Source organism: Notamacropus eugenii, chromosome 4 (genome assembly GCF_028372415.1).
Source record: "Notamacropus eugenii isolate mMacEug1 chromosome 4, mMacEug1.pri_v2, whole genome shotgun sequence".
Classification (NCBI taxonomy): Eukaryota; Metazoa; Chordata; class Mammalia; order Diprotodontia; family Macropodidae; genus Notamacropus; species Notamacropus eugenii.
The window spans coordinates 372,481,621-372,503,507 of record NC_092875.1 but is presented as its reverse complement, the minus strand read 5'-3'; the positions used below and the strand labels follow the sequence as shown (position 1 = coordinate 372,503,507).

General features: G+C 36.9%; 1 protein-coding gene across 1 annotated transcript in view; it reads left to right on the top strand.

The window, feature by feature from the left end:
- CDH18 (cadherin 18) overlaps positions 1-21,887 on the top strand; it is a 673,500-nt gene that overhangs the window by 599,080 nt on the left and 52,533 nt on the right. The window contains exon 11 of the mRNA XM_072605468.1: positions 17,675-17,792. Within this exon, the coding sequence (XP_072461569.1) occupies positions 17,675-17,792 (118 nt within the window). The remainder of the gene's footprint in view (positions 1-17,674; positions 17,793-21,887) is intronic.

Below are 21,887 nucleotides of genomic sequence, written 5' to 3'. Positions count from 1 at the left end.
CTTGCAGTTGAAAAAGCTAGAAAAAGAACAAATTGAAAATCCCCAAGTAAATACCAAATTAGAAATACTGAAAACCAAAGGAGAGATTAATAAAATTGAAATTAAGAAAACTATTGAATTAATAAATAAAACCAATAGTTGGTTTTATGAAAAAACTAATAAAATTGATAAACCTTTGGTCAATCTGATTAAAAAAAAGAAAGAAGAAAACCAAATTACTAATATTAAAAATGAAAAGTGTGAACTCACCTCCAATGAGGAGGAAATTAAAGCAATAATTAGAAACTACTTTGCCCAACTTTATGCCCACAAATTCGATAATCTAAATGAGATGGATGAATATTTTAAAAAATACAAATTGCCCAGATTAACAGAAGAGGAAGTTGAATACTTGAACAACCCCATCTCAGAAAAAGAAATTGAACAAGCCATCAATGAACTCCCTAGGAAAAAATCTCCAGGGCCAGATGGATTCACAAGTGAATTCTATCAAACATTTAAAGAACAGTTAATTCCAATACTACATACACTATTCTTGAAAATTGGGGAAGAAGGAGTCCTCCCAAATTCTTTCTATGATACAAATATGGTTTTGATACCCAAACCAGGAAGAGACAAAACAGAGAAAGAAAATTATAGACCAATTTCCCTAATGAATATAGATGCAAAAATTTTAAATAAGATTCTAGCAAAACGGATACAGCATCTTATCACGAGATTAATACATTATGATCAGGTAGGATTCATACCAGGACTACAGGGCTGGTTCAATATTAGGAAAACTATTAGCATTATCGATCACATCAACAACAAAGCTAACAAAAACCACATGATTATCTCAATAGATGCAGAAAAAGCTTTTGACAAAATACAACATCCATTCCTACTAAAAACATTGGAGAATGTAGGAATAAAAGGAACTTTCCATAAAATAATAAGCAGTATCTATCTAAAACCTTCAGCAAGCATTATATGCAATGGGGATAAGCTAGATGCATTCCCAATAAGATCAGGGGTGAAACAAGGTTGTCCATTATCATCACTATTATTTAATATGGTACTAGAAATGTTAGCTGTAGCAATTAGACAAGATAAAGATATCCAAGGAATTAAAATAGCCAAAGAAGAAACTAAGTTATCACTCTTTGCAGATGATATGATGATTTACCTAGAGAATCCCAGAGATTCAAGTAAAAAATTACTAGAATTAATAAGCAACTTTGGCAAAGTTGCAGGGTACAAAATAAACCCACACAAATCTTCTGCATTCCTATATATTAGCAACAAAGTCCAACAGCAAGAGATAGAAAGAGAAATCCCATTTAAAGTTAGGGTAGACAGTATAAAATACTTAGGAGTCTACCTGCCAAAACAAACCCAGGGATTATATGAACACAATTACAAGACACTTTTTGCACAAATAAAGTCAGATTTAAGTAAGTGGAAAAACATTAGTTGCTCATGGGTAGGCCGTGCTAATATAATAAAAATGACAATTCTACCCAAATTAATATACTTATTTAGTGCCATACCAATTAAACTTTCAGATAATTACTTTCTAGAGCTGGACAAAATAATATCAAAATTCATTTGGAAAAACAAAAGGTCCAGAATATCAAAGGGACTAATGAAAAGAAATGCTTGGGAAGGTGGCCTAGCGCTACCAGACCTCAAACTGTACTATAAAGCAGCAATTATCAAAACCACTTGGTATTGGCTAAGAAACAGAGAGGTAGACAAGTGGAATAGACTTGGCACTCAAGATGCAGTAGGCAAGGAAAATAGCAACCTTCTGTTTGATAAACCCAAGGACCCCAGCTTCTGGGATAAGAACTCATTGTTTGACAAAAATTGCTGGGAAAACTGGATAACAGTGTGGCGGAAATTAGGCATAGACCCATACCTGACACCGTACACAAGAATAAAGTCCAAATGGGTACATGATTTAGGTATAAAGATTGATACCATGAATAAACTGGAGAAGCAAGGAATAGTGTATTTATCAGATCTATGGAGAAGGGAAGAATTCTTTACTAAAGGAGAGATAGAATGCATTATGAAATGCAAAATGGATAACTTTGATTACATTAAACTGAGAAGTTTTTGCACAACCAAACCCAATGCAACCAAAATCCAGAGGGATGTAGTAAATTGGGAAAGAATTTTTACAGCTAAGCTCGGGGATGAAGGCCTCATTTCTAGAATATATAGAGAACTGATCCAAATGTATAATCATACAAGTCATTCCCCAATTGATAAATGGTCAAAGGATATGAACAGGCAATTTTCAGAGGAAGAGGTTAAGGCTATCTATAATCATATGAAAAAATGCTCTAAATCACTATTGGTTAGAGAGATGCAAATCAAAACAACTCTGAGGTACCACATCACACCTATAAGATTGGCAAACATGACAGAACAAGAAAATGATAAATGCTGGAGAGGATGTGGGAGAGTTGGAACACTAATTCATTGTTGGTGGAGCTGCGAGCGCATCCAACCATTCTGGAGAGCAATTTGGAACTATGCCCAAAGGGCTACAAAAATGTGCATACCCTTTGACCCAGCAATATCGCTACTAGGACTATATCCCCAAGAGATCATAAAAATGGGAAAGGGTCCCACATGTACAAAAATATTTATAGCAGCACTCTATGTAGTTGCCAAAAACTGGAAGTCAAGGGGATGTCCATCAATTGGGGAATGGCTGAATAAATTATGGTATATGAATGTAATGGAGTACTATTGTGCCATAAGAAATGATGAACAAGAAGACTTCAGAGAGGCCTGGAAGGACTTATATGACCTGATGCTGAGTGAAAGGAGCAGAACCAGGAGAACTTTATGCACAGCAACAACCACAGTGTGTGAGAGTTTTTTCTGGTAGTCTTAGATTTTTGTAATAACACAAGAACTTCTTACCAAAAAAAAAAAAAAATCCCAATGGAGGATCTCAAGGCAAAATGCCTGCCACACTCAGAGAGAGAAATATGGAAGTCACTCACATATTGTAGCAGATCATGTTTGTGTATGTGTATGTGTTTGTGTATCATGTTCTGATTTGTTATACAATTTCTTTCATTTATCTTAGTCTGACTACATAGCATGACTATAGCGAAAATATACTCAATAGGAAAGTATATGTAGAATCTATACAGAATTGTATGCAGTTGTGGGGAGGGAGGGGGGTAGTGGGGAGGGATAAAATCGCAATTGTATGGCAGTGATTGTTAAACATTACAAAATAAAAAAAAAAAGAAAAAAAAAAGAAAAACATATATAGGTAGATATACATACACATGTATATCTATATTACATTTATCTATATCTATATTTGTATCTATCTATAGATAGATATATAGATGTCACAAACTTCTTTGACTGACTTTGCCCACCATTAATAAAGGAAACTGCCAGTAAGTAAAGTCTGATTATCAGCAAAGATAGGAAGCAATAGCTTCTTAAAGAATACTGTTACCAGGCAGAGCCAAGATGGTGGAGTAGAAAGATGCACATACACGTAGCTCCGAACCCACAACCCATAGAACATCTACAAAAAAGTATGGCGAATTCTGCACCCAGAGGCCACAGAACATTGGAGTGAGGGAGATTTCTGTTCCAGAGAGACCTGCAAACCACTCGCAAAAGGTCCTTCACGCCGCGGACTGAGCGCTGGGACTGGGAGCTGAATACAGCCCTGCCACGGCTGCTGCACCGAGAGGAAAAGATCCAAGTGGGCTTCAGGGACAGGATCTCCAGCGGCCACGCGGGTCCCTCCACCCACAGGTGACAGGGGTTGGTGAGAGGGTCTCTTTGGCGGATCGAGAGGGGAGTGGGGTGCCCCCATAACTCAGGCCCCCTCGGGAGGCAACAGTGGAGGTGGGAGCAGACCAGGGCTCCCCAAGCAGGCAGGAGCCCGGATCCATTGTTGAAGGTCTCTGCATAAACCCCCTGAGGGAACTGAGCCCGTGAGGTGGCCCTGCCCATACCTGAGCACCTGAACTTCATCTCACACTGAATAGCAGCCCTGCCCCTGCCAAAAGCCCTGAGGCTGGGAAGCAGCATTTAAATCTCAAACCCCAAGTGCTGGCTGGGAGGATCCAGAGGAGAAGTGGGTGTGAAGAGAATATTCAGAAGTCAAATCACTGGCTGGGAAAATGCCCAGAAAAGGGAAAAGAAATAAGACTATAGATGGTTACTTTCTTGGGGAACAGGCATTTCCTCCCTTCCTTTCTGATGAGGAAGAACAATGCTTACCATCAGGCAAAGACACAGAAGTCAAGGCCTCTATATCTCAGCCCACTCAATGGGCTCAGGCCATAGAAGAGCTCATAGAAAATCAAGTTAGAGAGGTGGAAGAAAAGCTGGGAAGAGAAATGAGAGACATGCAGTCAAAGCATGAACAGCAGATCAGCTCCCTGCTAAAGGAGACCCAAAAAAATGCTGAAGAAAATAACACCTTGAAAAATAGGCTAACTCAATTGGCAAAGGAGGTTCAAGAAGCCAATGAGGAGAAGAATGCTTTCAAAAGCAGAATTAGCCAAATGGAAAAGGAGATTCAAAAGCTCACTGAAGAAAATAGTTCTTTCAAAATTAGAATGGAACAGATGGAGGCTAATGACTTTATGAGAAACCAAGAAATCACAAAACAAAACCAAAAGAATGAAAAAATGGAAGATCATGTGAAATATCTCATTGGAAAAACAACTGACCTGGAGAATAGATCCAGGAGAGACAATTTAAAAATTATGGGCCTACCTGAAAGCCAGGATCAAAAAAAGAGCTTAGATATCATCTTTCATGAAATTATCACGGAAAACTGCCCTGAGATTCTAGAACCAGAGGGCAAAATAAGTATTCAAGGAATCCACAGATCACCGCCTGCAAGAGATCCAAAAAGAGAAACTCCTAGGAACATTGTGGCTAAATTCCAGAGTTCCCAGATCAAGGAGAAAATATTGCAAGCAGCTAGAAATAAACAATTCAAGTATTGTGGAAATATAATCAGGATAACACAAGATCTAGCAGCTTCCACATTAAGGGATCGAAGGGCGTGGAATTTTTATATTCCAGAAGTCAAAGGAACTAGGACTAAAACCAAGAATCACCTACCCAGCAAAACCGAATATAATACTTCAGGGGAAAAATTGGTCTTTCAATGAAATAGAGGACTTTCAAGCATTCTTGATGAAAAGACAAGAGATGAAAAGAAAATTTGACTTTCAAACACAAGAATGAAGACAAGCATGAAAAAGTAAATAGCAAAGAGAAGTCATAAGGAACTTTACAAAAGTTGAACTGTTTACATTCCTACATGGAAAGACAATATTTGTAACTCTTGAAACTATTCAGCATCTGGGTACAGGGTGGGATAACACACACACATATGCACACGCACACGCACACACACATAGAGACAGAGTGCACAGAGTGAACTGAAGAGGAGGTGATCATATCTTAAAAAAAATGAAATCAAGCAGTGAGGGAGAAATATATTGAGAGGAGAAAGGGAGAAATGGAATGGGGCAAATTATCTCTCATAAAAGAGGCAAGCAAAAGACTTTTTAGTGAAGGGAAAAAGAGGAGAGGTGAGAGAAAAACATGAAGTTTACTCTCATCACATTCGACTAAAGGAAGGAATAAAATGCACAGTCATTTTGGTATGAAAACCTATCTCACAATACAGGAAAGTGGGGGATAAGGGGATAAACAGGGTGGGGGGGATGATGGAAGGGAGGGCGCGGGGAGGAGGGAGCAATTTGAGGTCAACACTCATGGGAATGGTCAGGATCAAAAGAGAGAACAGAAGTAATGGGGGACAGGATAGGATGGAGGGAAGTATAATTAGTTCTTACACAACACTACTATTATGGAAGTCATTTGCAAAACTACACAGATCTGGCCTATATTGAATTGCTTGTCTTCCAAAGGGAAGGGGTGGGGAGGGAGGGAGGGCAGATTGGCAACAGGGGCAATTAGAACGCTCAGTGATTTGGGGTGGGGGGAGGGGAAGAAAGGGGAGAAAATGTGGAACCCCAAATTTTGTGAAAATGAATGTTAAAAGTTAAATAAATTAATTAAAAAAAAAAAAAGAATTCTGTTACCGTGTAGTCTGTTTGCCTGTGAGCACTGAGAGGGTAAGTAACTTGTCCAAGGTCACATAGCATGAATATTTTGGAGCCAGGACTTAGATCCATCTTTTGACTCGGAAACCAGCTTTCTATTCATTAGGTGACACAGACTATTTTTGACTGATCTCCAGGACCAATTTAGTTGTGCCTTTATGTTTTTTTAATGGGGTGCATGCAGATCAATTAAATTAATTAGTCAAACTAAGTTTCAGATTATATTGCTCTGGCAGTTCTTTGGACGACATATACAAAGATTGAATCCTCCAGTAATAATAACAGCTCTTATTTGTGCAATACTTTACAAATATTATGTAATTTGAAAAAGGTTTGAGAACTTGGTTTTTGTTTTTGTTATGTTTTTTTTGTGAGGCAGTAGGAGGGCAAGCTAGGATTTGGACCTGTGATTTCATTGGCATAGGAAATTCCCTGCAAGTAAACTCCCTCTACTGATACAGATTGACAAGGGTTCTAAACCTTGTACTTTTGGAGAGTTGCTTAGGGCATTGAGAGTTTATGTAATTGCATATGCACCAGTAATAGTCAGCTAATAAGGTATAATTATCCCTATTTTAAAGATGTGGAATCTCAGACACAGAGATTAAGTGGTTTTTACAGTTAATAAGCTCATGACAACAGCTAATAAATGTCAGAGTTGGGATCCAAAGCCAAGACTTCTTGAGCACTTTAAACGATGCCAGAATAAATTTGGCTTAGTATTTTGTCCTTCCACATACTTTGTTCAAACGTTATTCACTTTGTTTCTTTACCTCTAGAGTATGTGACTCATTAATGCCCTGAAAATAGAGTAAATCCCGAAAGCCTAGCATTTGATGTCCTTCCCAATCTGTTCCCAACATATTTACCAATGATTCTTGCCTATGTTACTTCAAGTAAAGCATTTGTTCTATACAATTTTTTTAAACTTGTTGCCACCAAAAAAAAAAAAATATTGTGTGTATTTTCATTTTTGTCCCTTTATTCATCCCCACACTCCCTAGAATGTCCCTCCTCCATCCTTTCAATCTTTCTAAATTCTAACCATCCCTCAGTGGCCAATTCAAATCCCATCTACACCATGAAAATTGATGGGTTAAATCAATTATGATAAAACAGCAAGGATGGTGATATTTTAAGTATAGGAATATTTTAGACATCAAATGTGTCTCTAGAGCTTAACTTGTATGAGATTAAAATCAGGTACTCATAAAGAAACAATTGCCAAGGATGCAATAAATATTTTTGTTTGTTTATGTGAACCAGTGACAGAAACTTAAAGACAAGTTAAAGAAACAGAAGGGCTCGTTGCAGCTGGACTTACCAGAATGTTAAGACTGTAGCTCTGGTCAAAAGATTGTTAGCACAAATTAAAGGTACATTTAAAATCTTCATAGATACTTTCTACCACTAGAGGCCTAGCTATTTTACTGCAAAGATATATTTACTTAACTTTTCATTTTATTGTCTTATTCATTTAACAAATCTATTCATTTAACAAATATTTTTGACAACTGTTCTGTGCACTAGCAGAATAACCATATATAATATCAGACTAAGATAATGGATAGTTTGTGACACATAAGGCACTTAAGAAAGAGGAAGGAATATAAAATAAATTTTTGAAATTTGTGAGAATTGTCTGGTATATTTTAGGGCATGAACTAGTGGTTCAGGAGTAACTTCTTTTTAAACTTTATTATAAATTAGAATCACAGAATTTAGACCTGGAAAATAATTTTGATGTCATCTAGTCTGACTAGCTCATTTTAGAAATGACAAATGAACCCTATTTTTTTTTTTTAATATGTCTTACTTCTCTCTCTAGATTGTAATCCCTTTGAGTACAGGAAATTTATTTCAAATTTCTAAATATCTTCCTCACTGGCTGCCACAGTACCTTGTACTCAATAATAATCATTAATTCATTACTTTGTCTATTATATGTAGTCTTAAAACCCTTAAGCGACCTGTTATCCTCCCATTAAGACATATCTAAACTTTGATATGAGGTGTTCATGACCTTTGTTAAAATTACCTGAAAACAAAGTATAGGTATGTTGTACAAACATAGATAAATCATTTTCCATTTTTGAACCTTAGTTTTCTCATCTATAAAATAAGTGTTTTCCTCTCGAAATTCTTAGCCTCTTCTGAGTTTTAGAGTTTGTCAGATTGAATGGAGAAACAATGTAGTTTGATTTGTTCTCCATTCTGGGGATGAAATGGAGAAGAATGATTGATGGGGTTAGAGGCAGGGGAAAACATAAAATCCAGGTTGGAATGGACCTCAGAAGCCTTTAGGAATCCTCTTTTACATGTGAACTTCTGTGAAGGGAAAGCTTCACCTTTCAAAGCATGTCATTCCACTTAGTAAGATTTTCCTTTCATTAAGGTGAAATCTGTTAATTTGAATCTTCCACACAATAATCCTAATTCCACCCTCTCAGGCCAAGCAGAAAAAGTCTAATCCCTCTTTGGTAGCTTGGTTCAAACAGTGTAGCCACCATTTTTCCTGTCTTCATGTCTAAGTTTCAAACTGAGCTCCTGTAGCTCCTTCAAATGATGGTCACATGATGTCAGTTCAAGGCCCTGAATTTATGACGTTGTGTCTTCCAGCTTATCAATCTCCTATCCAAAATGTAGGCCTCATGGAAATTAATGTTGCCTGATCACAGCTTCATAAACCAAGATTCTTTGCTTCCTATTCCTAGACACTATAATTTTCCTAACAGAATCTAACCTTGCCCTACCACCACCCTCCCCATTAACTTTTTTGATAATAATACTGGGTGTGCCCAGTCCACTAAAACCCACACATGCCTTTCAGAATTCTTATGATTTTTCCATCCTTCCTCTTTTTCTCTTCTTAAGTCCTATACCAGGGGTGGAGAACCTGTGACCTTGAGGCTACATGTGGCCCTCTAGGTCCTTGGGTGCGGCATTTTGACTGTGAAGTTTTAAAGAACAAATCCTTTTATTAAGGGGATTTGTTCCGTGAAGTTTGGATTTAATCAAAAGGTCACATTGGAGGACCTAGAAGGCCACATATGGCTTCAAGTTTGCAGGTTCCCGACATATTTATACGTGTTAAATTTAATATTAAATTCAGCTTAATATTCTAATGGTCTCCATTGCCAAAATAATAAAAATAAATTCAATTGGAAGTTATGTGACCAATTATTGTGAATGTGGTATAAAATTTCTGCTCCAGTGTGAGTGGGATTGATATCACTGAGTATGTTTCCTTTCTTCTCAGATTCTGTTATTTTCTGAAAACTTTGCCAATAATTGAGAAGATTATATAAATATAATTCCAACTTAGCTCTAATGTTAATAAAGAAAAATGTAAGAATTTAAATAATGTGGAAGAAATAGGATTTGAGGTGACTGAAAACTCATTCTTAAGGGGAAAAAAAAGCCTAAGCAAATGGGAATCTTAAGTACTACTTTTGTATCTAGAAAGCTTTAAATTTCAATGATCACTGAACTAGAGAAGAGCTGACCTTCTACACGAACCTGGAAGTAAACCAACACAGAAAAAGAGCATTGTAATAGAAATCCACTTTTAAAAAAAAACTCTTAAAGAAAGGAAGATGAGATTTCCTCTTTGTCTAATCAGTACTGGTTCTTGAAAATTATAAAGAATGAATGTGAAAATGGTAAAAATTTTTAAGGTCAAGTATCCAGTTCTTCCATTACTTCATTGGAAATTCAATAATGAATCAACTTTATAAGCTTGAGCTTTCCAAAATGCAGATTGAAAAGTATAGATTATCTAGCAGTTATTTTCAGAAAATAAACTTCTTTGAATAGAAATAACTAGCATTTAAAAATATCCAGGTCATAAGAAACACATGTTATTCAGTCACGTCTGACTTTTTAGGATCTGTGGACCATAGAAAGTCAACATTATCCATGGGGTTTTCTTGACAAAGATACTGGAGTGGTTTTCCATTTCCTTAACGGAGGTTAAGTGGCTTGCCTAACATCACAGAGCTAATACATATCTGAGGTCAGATTTGGACCCAGGTCTTCCTGACTCCAGATCTAGTGTTGTATGCATGAGCCATCTAGCTGCTACTAAGGGATATATATGGGCAGGTTGAGACAAATAATTTTTTGATTGACTTGTCTCACAACTCTTTAGTATTTGATTGATGCTTTTCACATCAATAAAAAGCACAAATTATATTATTAGATAATCATCAATTAGTCTTTTAAATAATTTTAAGCTTTAGTGGGCCCAACAAATACTTTGAATGATTCTAGTTATTTACATGTTGTCCTCTTACTTAGTTTCCACACAACTTGCAAATCAATCAAAACACATTTAGTTTCATCTGTATAGAACAGACACTGTACTAATTTCTAGATATACAAGGACAAAAATAAATAAATAATCCTTGCCTGCAAGAAGCTTCCATGTATTGGGATGTCATGCAGTTTGTCAGGAAGGAGGCATTACTAGCTAAAAAGATAAACAAAGAGCTCATATGTGAGATATTTGAGTTGACTTTTAAAGGCATCTAAGAATTATGAGATATAGAGAAGGAGTATATTGAAGATACAGAAAACATCACAGAAATGAAAAATGGAATTCTCTGTCCTAGTAATTTATCCACAGAGAAGTAGATACAGTCATAAAGCTGCCCCCAGCCCCAATAGTCTGAGTTCCTTATAGACCTCACTGAATAGCAGGCCCACTGCCCCTACCTATCCACTCACCCCCTCTCACTGCCATATACACATTCAATATCCTAACTGATTCATATATGCCTGACTGCTCAGTAGAACAGGTGTGTTCATGAACTCATATTTCTCCCAGAACAGCAGGCATGTCCACGTGATGGGATCCCAGCCACTGCCTCCAGCTACTGCCCCCAGACACATTTCTCATATTTCCCCACAGGAACAGCAGGTGTGACCATGTACTCAGCCATAACCACATAATCTAGGCTTACACAGGACCACAATAGTCAGCCAATCAGAAAGCAGCACCACCAAGATGCCCAAACAGGATGTGGACCCCAAAACAAAGGAAGGAATTTTCCCTAGATAGGTATCTGTGCAGCAATAGTAAAGAAACTGACCTAGATTGAATTTATGACATAGAGAAGCTTATCATAATGTCATTATCATACATACAAACCCTTCCCCAGTGTGTTTTTCTGTATGCATTGTGGGTAATCGTATGTGCAGTTTCATCGAGGTTGGGACCCCTCTCCATTACCTAATCCCTTAAAAAACCCCTCCTGCCCTTTTAGTATTCATAATTTCTGGTATGTAGTTGCATCTTTACCCTATAAAAATCCATCTTGCCTTCTCTGATGTTGCCAGTTCCTCTTGGAACTTAGCCCCCCTTCATGAGAGGCTCAATAAATGCTTACACTTGGAATAGAGGTGGTCTGACTCTGAATTTTTTGAGAGTTCTACCACAATACATATGACACTGCAACAGTTTTTGGCGTCCCTGGGTAGGCAGATTCTAAACCTCAAAAGTATCATTGCTGGTTGTCCTTTGTCTTGCAGAAGACCAAAGACATCAGGAGGGTTATGTCATGACTTGCGAGTGAATTGGATTTAAGTGGGGCAGGAATGTGCAAAGTCATCAACCTCACTCTTTTCTCCAGAGTCATCAGAGTATAGTGGCAAGACAGAAGTCAGGACAACTGGCAATGGCCCCAGATGCAATGGGAGATCCTGGCCTTTTTAATCTAAAGTCTTTCCCAGGTCTCAGTTTCTCTGAGACAACACCCATTCACTGATTAAAAGCTAGGTAAGAAGTGGGGCAAAAGATGACTTTGTTTGACTTCCCAAAAGAATTCATCTGGGTGGAAAAAGTGTCTTGTCAGAACAGAAACAATTGCTATGTACACTCACTTTGAATCATTAAAATATAAACAAAGAACAAGTGAGGCTTAGATAGGGCTAAACTGTGAGAGCCAGAGTGATTTGGGTTTAAAGGCATAGTCAAGTAGTTCCATTTGAATACCAATATGCTTTATCAAAGGGTGGTTTACTAGAGCTATATTTCAAGAAATCATGAATAAAAATGACATGAGACAAAAAAGTTAATTGTCCCAGTTTAAAAAAAATGATTCAATAAATAAATAGGAAAAGGGAAAAAATATGACCCCCCAAATTCAAGATATCTTGTGAAGTAGTATCAACCTCACTAGCACACAATGTAGGCTACTAGCACAGGTTCTTTGATCTGCTTTTCTAAAGGAAAGACAGCTTCGAAGGGATCAACAATCTTACTTTAATTACAAAATGCAGATGGAAAAGTAGAAGAAAGTGAGTATTCAAAAAAGAATTCAATAGACAGGGCTCCAACTGTTTAAACAAAGTAATACAATTTACATCATGAGGCCACGGAGCACCAACATCTGGGTTTGAAAAAGCCAGGAGACTCCTTAACAACAGCTACGCAGAGTCTCATTTGGCCAAATCACAAAGAAATATTCTTCCCATGAATGAACCCCAAAGTAAAATACCAGCCTCTCAGTACATATAGTTTTCAACTAATAGGTTTAGAGCCAGAAGACATCCCAACCCATGTGACTCAGTACCTAATTGGCTCAGTGCTAAAAGGTGTGAAAGCCCTCCCCTAAACAAGCCTACCCTTAAGCAAACTTCCCCTTAGGCAAGTTCTTCTCACAAGGCAATATAAATCTTCCAGGAATCACCTGATGGACTCTATGTAACTCAGGATGTGTCACAACTGAGAACTGAGCCAAAGTTCAAAGAAGCAAGATGTCTGTAATTGAAATACCTTTGTACCTTTAGACCTGGGAACATGGCTCCTGTTCCAAGGAAAAAGGGGACCCATGTGGTCATATAGGCTTATTAATGGACAGGAAAGATCTTATATTCCATTAACCCTACAGAAGTATAAAAGAAGACCTTAATACCTGATAGAATAAGATATAATAAAAATGAGACCTGAACTGAAGAGAGAAGAGGTTTCTAAGATACGGAGGTAACAATGGACCTCAACCTAGGCGTATAGTATAGTTTGTGTGAATGCTTGGAAGAGAAAAAGGGAACACAGAACTCAGGGTCTAATAATAGGCCAATTTGGCTGGAAGATTCAGTACTTGAAAGGAAATAATATGTTTCAAGAAATGTTTGGAAACACAAGTTAGAAGGCAGAGGGTGTTAAATGCCAGGCTAAAGTTTTTATATTTTTTTTTCTTTGAAGCAATAGGGAGCTACTCAAGGATTTTCAGAAAAAGACTGATAATAGCATGATCACTGCCTCATGAAGAATAAGTTAACAGCTGGATTGGATTGGGGGAGACTAAAAGCAAGAAGGTTAGGAAACTTGTAACAGTCTAATCAAGGAGCAAAGAGTGTGTAAAGTAAGGTGATGTTCACATTAAGTGGTGAGAAGGAAATAGATATGGCTAGAATTGACAAGAAGTAGAGAAACACATCAAGAAACACTCAGAAATGGCAAACTTATGTGACAAGTATAGAAGTAGCTTTGAGAGGAGTTTAAAGAAGCTATGGTTTTCAAAGAGAAAGATGAATTCTATTTTGAACATGTGTTTGAACTAGTGATAGTTTATTCAGGTAATAGAAAGCAATTACTAACACAGGACAGGCAATCATGAGGGAAGATTAGTTGACATCTATGCTTCTAATATTTCTCCTCTCTTCTCCACACAGTGGGCCAATCTGATATTCCTCAAATCCCATTCTGAGCATAACACTCCCTTACTCCAAAATCCCTACTGATTGTTTAGTGCATCTAGAGTAAAATGTAAAATCTGCAGACAGGCATTTAAAATGTCCACAGTTCCAAATATTTCTAGTTTCATTTATATTGCTTTCAACTATGATTTGTATTATTTTACACATTCTCCATTCCAGGCAAACAAACCTACTAGCTATTCCCTCTCTATGTCATCCTAACTTGTCCCATGCCTCATCTTGTAAAAATCCTCACTTTCTGCAAAGCACAGCTCGAATGCTACCTTCTAAACCTCAACGAAGTTTTTCTTGATCTGACTCAGTTGTCAATATTCTCTCACTTCTCTCCTCCTTTTCCCTGTTTTCTTCCTTCCCACCTCTGACTTTCCATATACTCTTCTCAGTTTCTTTCCCTTCTTCCCCTTTGTCTCCTTATTTTCCTAACCAGCAATAGTGACTTAAAAGGAATAATCAGAATAGGAGAACTGAGATAATGATGTAATAAAAGACAAGAGAAGTAAGAGTGTATAGGATGAGGGTTGGCCTTTAGTATCCAAAGCAGCAAAAAGGAGGTTGAGGAGAGGGGAGAGGTAATTGGATTTTGCAGTTGAGACTGCTAACCATCTCTAGTTTTTCTTCACCTTCCTCCAGTTGAGGCTGTGGTAACAGTAATAAGGTACCATGACTTGACCAGACATGCCAATACATTGCTCTATGACATTATTCACCATACCTATTACTTCGCTGGCCAAAATTCCTCTCCCTGACTGCCATTACACTATATGTGTTTTCTTCTCTATTAGAATGTAATTTTCTTGAAGACAAATTGAAGACTTTTTTTGTTTTATTTTTTCCTCTTTGAATATACAGGGCTTAGCACAACACCTGAAACATATTAATCACTTAATAAATAATATTTTAATTTGTCCAAAATCAGCAGAGATATAAACTGCTACCTTGAGAGAACTTCAAGGTACAAAGGTTTTCGTTGCTGTTGGTTTGTTTTGTTTTGTTTTTGGATTGAGAAGATACGAACATATTTGTAGTTTGCAGGATAAAAAAATTAAAATGTCTATATAATTTTGTGGTGAAGGTAGAGGAGTCATGAAGATGTAGTTTTGACAAGCATATGTGATAAAAAATGAACTGTGTTAGGTTTTGTTCTGTTGGGAAGTTTTGGTCTGTTAGTTCAAACAGAAACGTTTTATGTAAATGTTGGTGACATTTAAGAAGGTTGCAAGGCAGTAAGGAACTTGACAAAAAGGACTATGATAAAGTATGGACAGTTCTGATGAATCAGGCCAAATTGAAAAACTGGCCCCTCCCACCATGAAAAATGTGTGACCTTGCCACTTAAGGAGACAGAATGGTTTAGTGAGAAGATCAGGAGATTCTAATCTGAACCGAATACTTGCATTTTCTCTTTAGATCTATGACGTTGGACAAGTCCCTTGTCCTTTGTGGGACTCTCTTTCATTTCTAAAACAAAAGTTGTGGACTTACTCATCAAGTATTGTTTAATGTAAAGGCATACTAAAAGGATAAGAGAAACCAGCCTTAGAAAATTTCCAGCTGTGTTGCCAATAAGTCTCCATATTTCTCTGAACCTCAGTTTCCTCATTTTTAAAATGAGGATAATGATATCTGTAAGAAGTAAAGAATGAAAAATATTTTTTTAAGAAAAGACCATCCTTATGGATGTGTAGAACTTACATAAGATTACATGCCATCTTGGGGAAGAAGTAGGGAGGTGGGGGGAAGATGAGAGAGGGAGGGAGAACATCTAAGATAAATGGAAGTGATTGTAGAACACTGAAAATAAATAAAATAATTTTTTAAAAACGATCCTTTCCAATCTTTAATGTTTGGAAATGAAGAAATGAGAGTTAAGACTGGATATTTTAGAAAACCTAATGCATTTATATTTATAGGGTTCTTTGAAGATTAATTGAAATTGTTATTTGATTTCAAACAACAACATTTATGAAGTAATTTGCAAGATATTTTGGCAGATTCTAGGGATGCAAAGACAAACATAGAACCATTTGTAGAATTCAGAGTTTATGTATTGAGGGATAGAACACATATACACAAAAGGAACTACAACATGATTTGAAGAGGAAGAGACTTCAAAATTGGAGAGAGATTAGGGTAAGCTTCAAAAAGGAGAAGACATCCATTATAAGCCTTGAAGGAAGAAGGATTCTCAAAGGCAAGGAAGTGTGAGTACCTTCCAGGCACCACTTGGAGATGGGAAACAGCTATAGTCCAGTTTGGCTTGCACATATTTGAGGGATGTGTGATAAGGTCAAAAAGGTAGGTTGGAGCCAGGCTGTGGAGGACCTTAAACCAGTCTGAAGGGTTTGCATTTTACACTAGATACTACAGGAAATCACTGAAAGCTACAGAGGAAGAAGGTGACATTAGTAGACAAATACAGGACTTAGGACAATTATTTCTGTCAATTCTTGGAAGATGGATTGGATAAGGAGAGGACTGTGAACCTGAAGACCCTTTAGAGGGGTCTTATAATTGTCCAGCTGAGAGGTAATGAATGCCTGCGCTAAAGTAGAGAGTCAATGGAGAGAAGGAATAAAATGCAAAAGATGTTATGAAGCATGTATTATCACATTTACTCACATCACACTGTCCCTTCACTTCATTTTCCTGGTATTTTTTGCTTCAAATAAGGAGGGATTGAAGGGGAAGTGAATTATGTAAGCTAGTTTTATGTGCTAACAGCAGTAGGCCTGGATTCCCATTGCTCACGACTGTTGACATCTGCAGCAGCTTAGGAGCTGTGTACAGAAAGACTATTACTGGCAGCTGGAATAGTTTTCTAAAGGCTGCCTTGGAATCAGGAAAGATAGGAAAAACTAGAATGAGGACTTAAACTCAAAAGAAGTCCAGACCGTTTTGTGTTCATGTGTTTGCTTAACCATCGACTATCCTATATTTTTGCAACATTACATTTGAGACACTTTCTGTAGGTAGTTTTTTCTAAGGAATAGCTGAAGGTCACTGCTTGAAATTGGGGCATACAATTGCAAATTGGGTACAGAAAGAGTTTTCGCTATATCTTTTAGAGGTGGGATGCTATGGGAATATTTTGGTCACTTGCTTTTTTCTGTTCTCAGGCAATCTGGTATTCAGTTCTGCTTCTGGAGTTCCACCTAGTTCTAGTCCAGATTGTCTGTCAGTTCTGAATTTTAACAAGTCTTCTCTCAGCAATGAGAGAGCAAAAGAATTGCAAAAAAGAAGTAGCACTGGAACTAGTGCTGGACTAGGAGTCAGGAGAACTGCCTCTTTCTTTCTGATTTTGCCACTAACTAGCTGTGTGGCTTTGGGAAACTTAACCTGGCCTGTCTGGGGTTCGAATTAGATGACCTCTTTGTTCCCTACTAGTGCATTTTATGACTCAATTCTGTTTGCATTTATTGACTGAAATGAGCTCTTATTGCTTAGAGAACTCCACATCAGCACTGGGACATTTATACTTGTTTGAGCCATATTTCATGTCTCTCCAAACACGTATTTATACAGAATTTTATATCCAAGAGGCCCCAAGGTACACCCTGTGATAAAGAAATCTTAGAATAAACATGGTTGGGTCATGGCAGAAAATATTAAAACATGGATGATGGTGACTTATTCCATAATGCTATTCCTAAAATATTTCATGCTGGAAAAAATAAAGCAATGGGTACTGTTTAATGAGGTAAATTTCAATTTTCAAATAGAAAAAAGGAGTTCATTTAAGAATTCTTTTGTTTTGAATTATTTTTTAAATACAATGGAAATTAAGTGATCCCTTGGTTAATTTCAATGCAGTATTTTTCCCCTTTCAGGTCATACAAACAATCAGTGCCACTGATAAAGATGATTTTGCAAATGGCCCAAGATTCCACTTCTTTCTGGATGAAGGTCTGGCTCTGAACCCCAACTTCACACTGAAGGACAATGAGGGTAAATGAAAGTGCTCTTCTAAGTATTTCTGAAGTTTCTTTTGCTGTGATCTTCTATGGGTGGCTAGAACAATTTTCCTCTCTTTTCTGAACAGCTTGCAAAGTCAGCCATCAGTTTGATTCTAAATGTGTTATAATCTCTGAATAGCTTGTATTTAAAATTGAACCATATGTAGAAATAACTTTTATTGGATTTATTCCGAAGCCAGCAATGAAACAAGAAATTTATATGTCATTTGCTTGTGGGCAAAATTTTAGATGAATTCTAGCTGACAACCATATTCACTATCTAAGCATCCATATCAAGGTTTAGCATGGAGGTTGTGCTGACTTAATATTAGGAATAGTTCCTCTAGAAGACTGAGAAATAAATTTTTTAAGAGGCATATTGTGTGGAAAATAAAGACTGAATTGCCTCTCCCTTGGCTTCCAGTATACTGTAGGAAACCATGATATTTTGATTCAGGGTCTACAGCAGATTTTTAATGATTCTAACTTGGCTTCTCTGGGTGATCAGTTCTTCATGGCTTTGTAGCAACCATACTTACCACATAATATTGACATACATGTAGAATTCTGATGACTTTCACCTCTCATCATGCTTAACTAAATGCACTGTGGCATGGCAGTTGCCACATGATCCTGAAATACATGGACTGAGCATGTGTGATTGGAAGAAAACACTCAACCTTCTCTCTTTTGACCCACTGAGTATACCTTTATCGGAAGAGGGAAATGGAGCTTGGGCTTCTGGTGATTAACTCTCTCAAGCAGCTTAATGAGAATTGTTTGGAAACAATTGACATCTGACCTTATTCTATCCCTTATCCCTGTACCTTCAGAAGTCCTTAGTGGGGGCAGTGGTAACAAGGGTGCATATGGGTATTTCATGTGATAAAGAAAGCTCGAAGTATATCCTACTTTTTTTTTTTTTAAGGAGGGGTACAGTCAGCCCCAAATGATTGACTATGAACGAAATAGTTCAGGTAGTAGGAAAAGTTCTAACATGTCCTATGTGCAAATCTGTATGTATGAAATAGACTGACTTTGATTTGGGATTATTCATCAAAATTATTCTCATCTTAAAATTCCCATTCCCTTGTAAATCCCTTGTTTATCCTTGGCATCAGTGACAAAAGCCGCTTAATGATACCAGTTTCCTGCCCAAGTCTTTTATTTTAGATTCTTTCTAGCAATATCATTTTTGCCTATAAGAAGGAGTTCAAGTGGGTAGTACTCATCTGGTTTGACCAATCTTGGGAAGTTTTCTATTAGGTCATGAATAAATTACCTGGGAAAGCAGTTCATTTCTATTGTGCCATAAAGTTTTCATCTCTCCCAAATATCCTCTAAAACATCATGGCTTGGCTCCTAAAGTTCCCATTATTTAAATTAGCCTTTTATTTAAGGTCTGGTCCTTAGAAAATTCTTGTTCAAATGGATTTATTACTATAAAGGATAACATGTAAATATAATAATATTACATTCTATTATACCTTAATTAAAACCAATTAAAAACCAATTAAACCAATTAAAACCAATTAAAGAACAAATTAAAACATTAACATGGCTATTTAAGCTGATTACTTGGCTATCACCTCACTGATGGCAAAGACCTAAGGCAATGGTACATTGAACAAAGAAGTTCTAGTGAACTCTGGGAAAACAGATTGGGGAACCTTGTGTAGCTTATTTCCTTGTCTCTAAAGAACAAGCATGTCAAACTCAAAATATCCAAAACAGAACTCATTATCTTTATTCATTACCCTTTAGGTATACTACACCTTTAGGTATACTGCTTATTGCACCTTTCTTCCTTCCTTCTTTCCTTTTTAGTCTATTCTTTCCTTCATTCCTTTCTCTCTCTCTCTTTCTTTTTCCAAGGTAAACAAACCCTTGTTCACTAGAGAACTTTTGAAGGGGAAACCCTTGTGAGAGCCCATCTCACTACCTGCCAAATCCTAGTTTCCCTCACTAACATCACTAAATGAATAAGTGTAGAGCTCATACTCATGCTCATTATCTAGGATGCTACTGACCTAAAAGAGCAAGGTCTCCCATTGTACCCTGGATCTCCTCCAGTCACCCTAATGAATGTCTGGTCCCTGGATCCAGATGGCTCAGGAGGAGGAAGTAAGGCTGATGACCTTCCGTACCCCTTACTCACTCAAAACAAAGTCAAGTGCAAGTCATGTCATCATTCTCTGATGTCATGGTCTGCTTAGAAAATGAAGTACGAACACAACTGATCTGTAACAGACCACGTATGTTAGGAAAATCAAGAAAAAAAAAGACAAAGAGAAAAAGAAAACTCTACCAAAGGACTTCCAATTTAATTTTAACTATTTACTTATTTTTTACAGTGATTACCAAGCCCTTGAGTGACCAAGTGAAGAGGATTACTCATTTGGCTAATCAGGGTGACCTGGATGATTTTTAATCTTTTAATTTTCTGTAAACATGAAGTTGGAGCCCTGAACTATGTTCAACTTGTACCCAGGGACACTTTCTGGGTTCTTTTCATGTCTGATTGATTCCAGGTTGGTCTGGTTCTGCCCATGCTCAGTCCCACTATCACAGAGATTTGCTGTACTTCCATGGTCTTGAAGAGCATTCCAATTTAATTCTTCCAACTTAATAAGAGAATTCAATTTCTTGTAACACATTGTTCACAAGAATAACTCCTCCAAAATGAAATATTTTGCTAGAGAAGAGAAAATTAGAAAAAAATTTGTGGCTTCCTCTCATCCCAACTCTGGAAGATTTATAGTATATAGGTTTTAGACAACACAAAGTAACTATATGAATGCAGTTAAGCAATTTTGCAGAAAAGACAACATGAAAGCAAGATAGATTGAGATGGATATGAGTAAATGTAAACACTCAATAAACAAAGTCAAAATACAAAGGGACACAAAACACAAGGTTGGATGGATCCAAATTAAGACCTGGATGTGGAGACCCCCCAAGAGTAATATTTTGAATGGGTCCAGGACCTCAGAGAACTCAAAATTTCTTTTAGTCATAAACTGGAATTTTTGCAGTGTTACTTTAGTCAGGGAAACCTGGGTTCAATTAGATTCAGTGTTCAAACAATCTCTAGTCAGGTTTAAATAGTAAAATAATTAGTAACTTTTCAAAAAAAATAATAAAGTACCTATATATCAGTGAGTCAAAGAATATGTGGAACTTAGTAATTTTTTGGAGGGGAAGGGGTACATAACTTCCAACTACTTTCCAATATACCAGTTTGCAACTCAAGCATCAGTACATTAATGTACATCATAAAACATCGATATTTCTGGATATCACTACCAAAACTAAGTAGAATGAGAGACAAATTCAATTTAAAATAACTCCAGAATATATAAAATCCTTGAAAAATCTACCTCCCAAGATATATACAAGAACTGGATGAACAATAACAAAACTCTCAACCCAAATAAAGATATACCTAAATGAGTAGATAACTATTGATTGTTCATAGATAGGTCAAAGCAAGATAATAAAATGACTCATGATAATAGCATTTATGTAATTCTTATTACATGCCAGGCTCTACCTTAGCAACTTAAAAATATTATCTCATTTGTTCCTCACTACAAACCTGGCAGGTGGGTGCTATTAGTATCCCCATTGTACAGTTGAGGAAACTGAGACAAACAGAGATTATATGACTTGCCCAAAGTTGCAAAGCTAGTTAATGTCTGACACCAGATTTCAACTTGAGTCTTCCCAATTCCAGATCAAGTGTTTTATTCATTAAACCACACAACTGCTTTTTAAGATTCAGAGCGGTGATGAGAAGAAATACTACTTCCTGAAGAAACATTTTGTCTACCTCCTCCTCATCTCTGTCACCTTTTTCTTCATGAAAACAAATTTTTATTTAATGCCTACTATATATAAAACAGAGGCAGTGTGGCAGATTGGATCAATCAATAAATATATTAAGCATTTACTCTATGTTAGGCGTTGTGAAAAGTGCTGAGAATACAGAAATAGCTGACTTTACAGTCAGAAAGACCTGGGTTCATGTCCAGCCTCCAATAAATCTTGAATATATGACCCTGATGACCTCTCAGTACCCACAAGC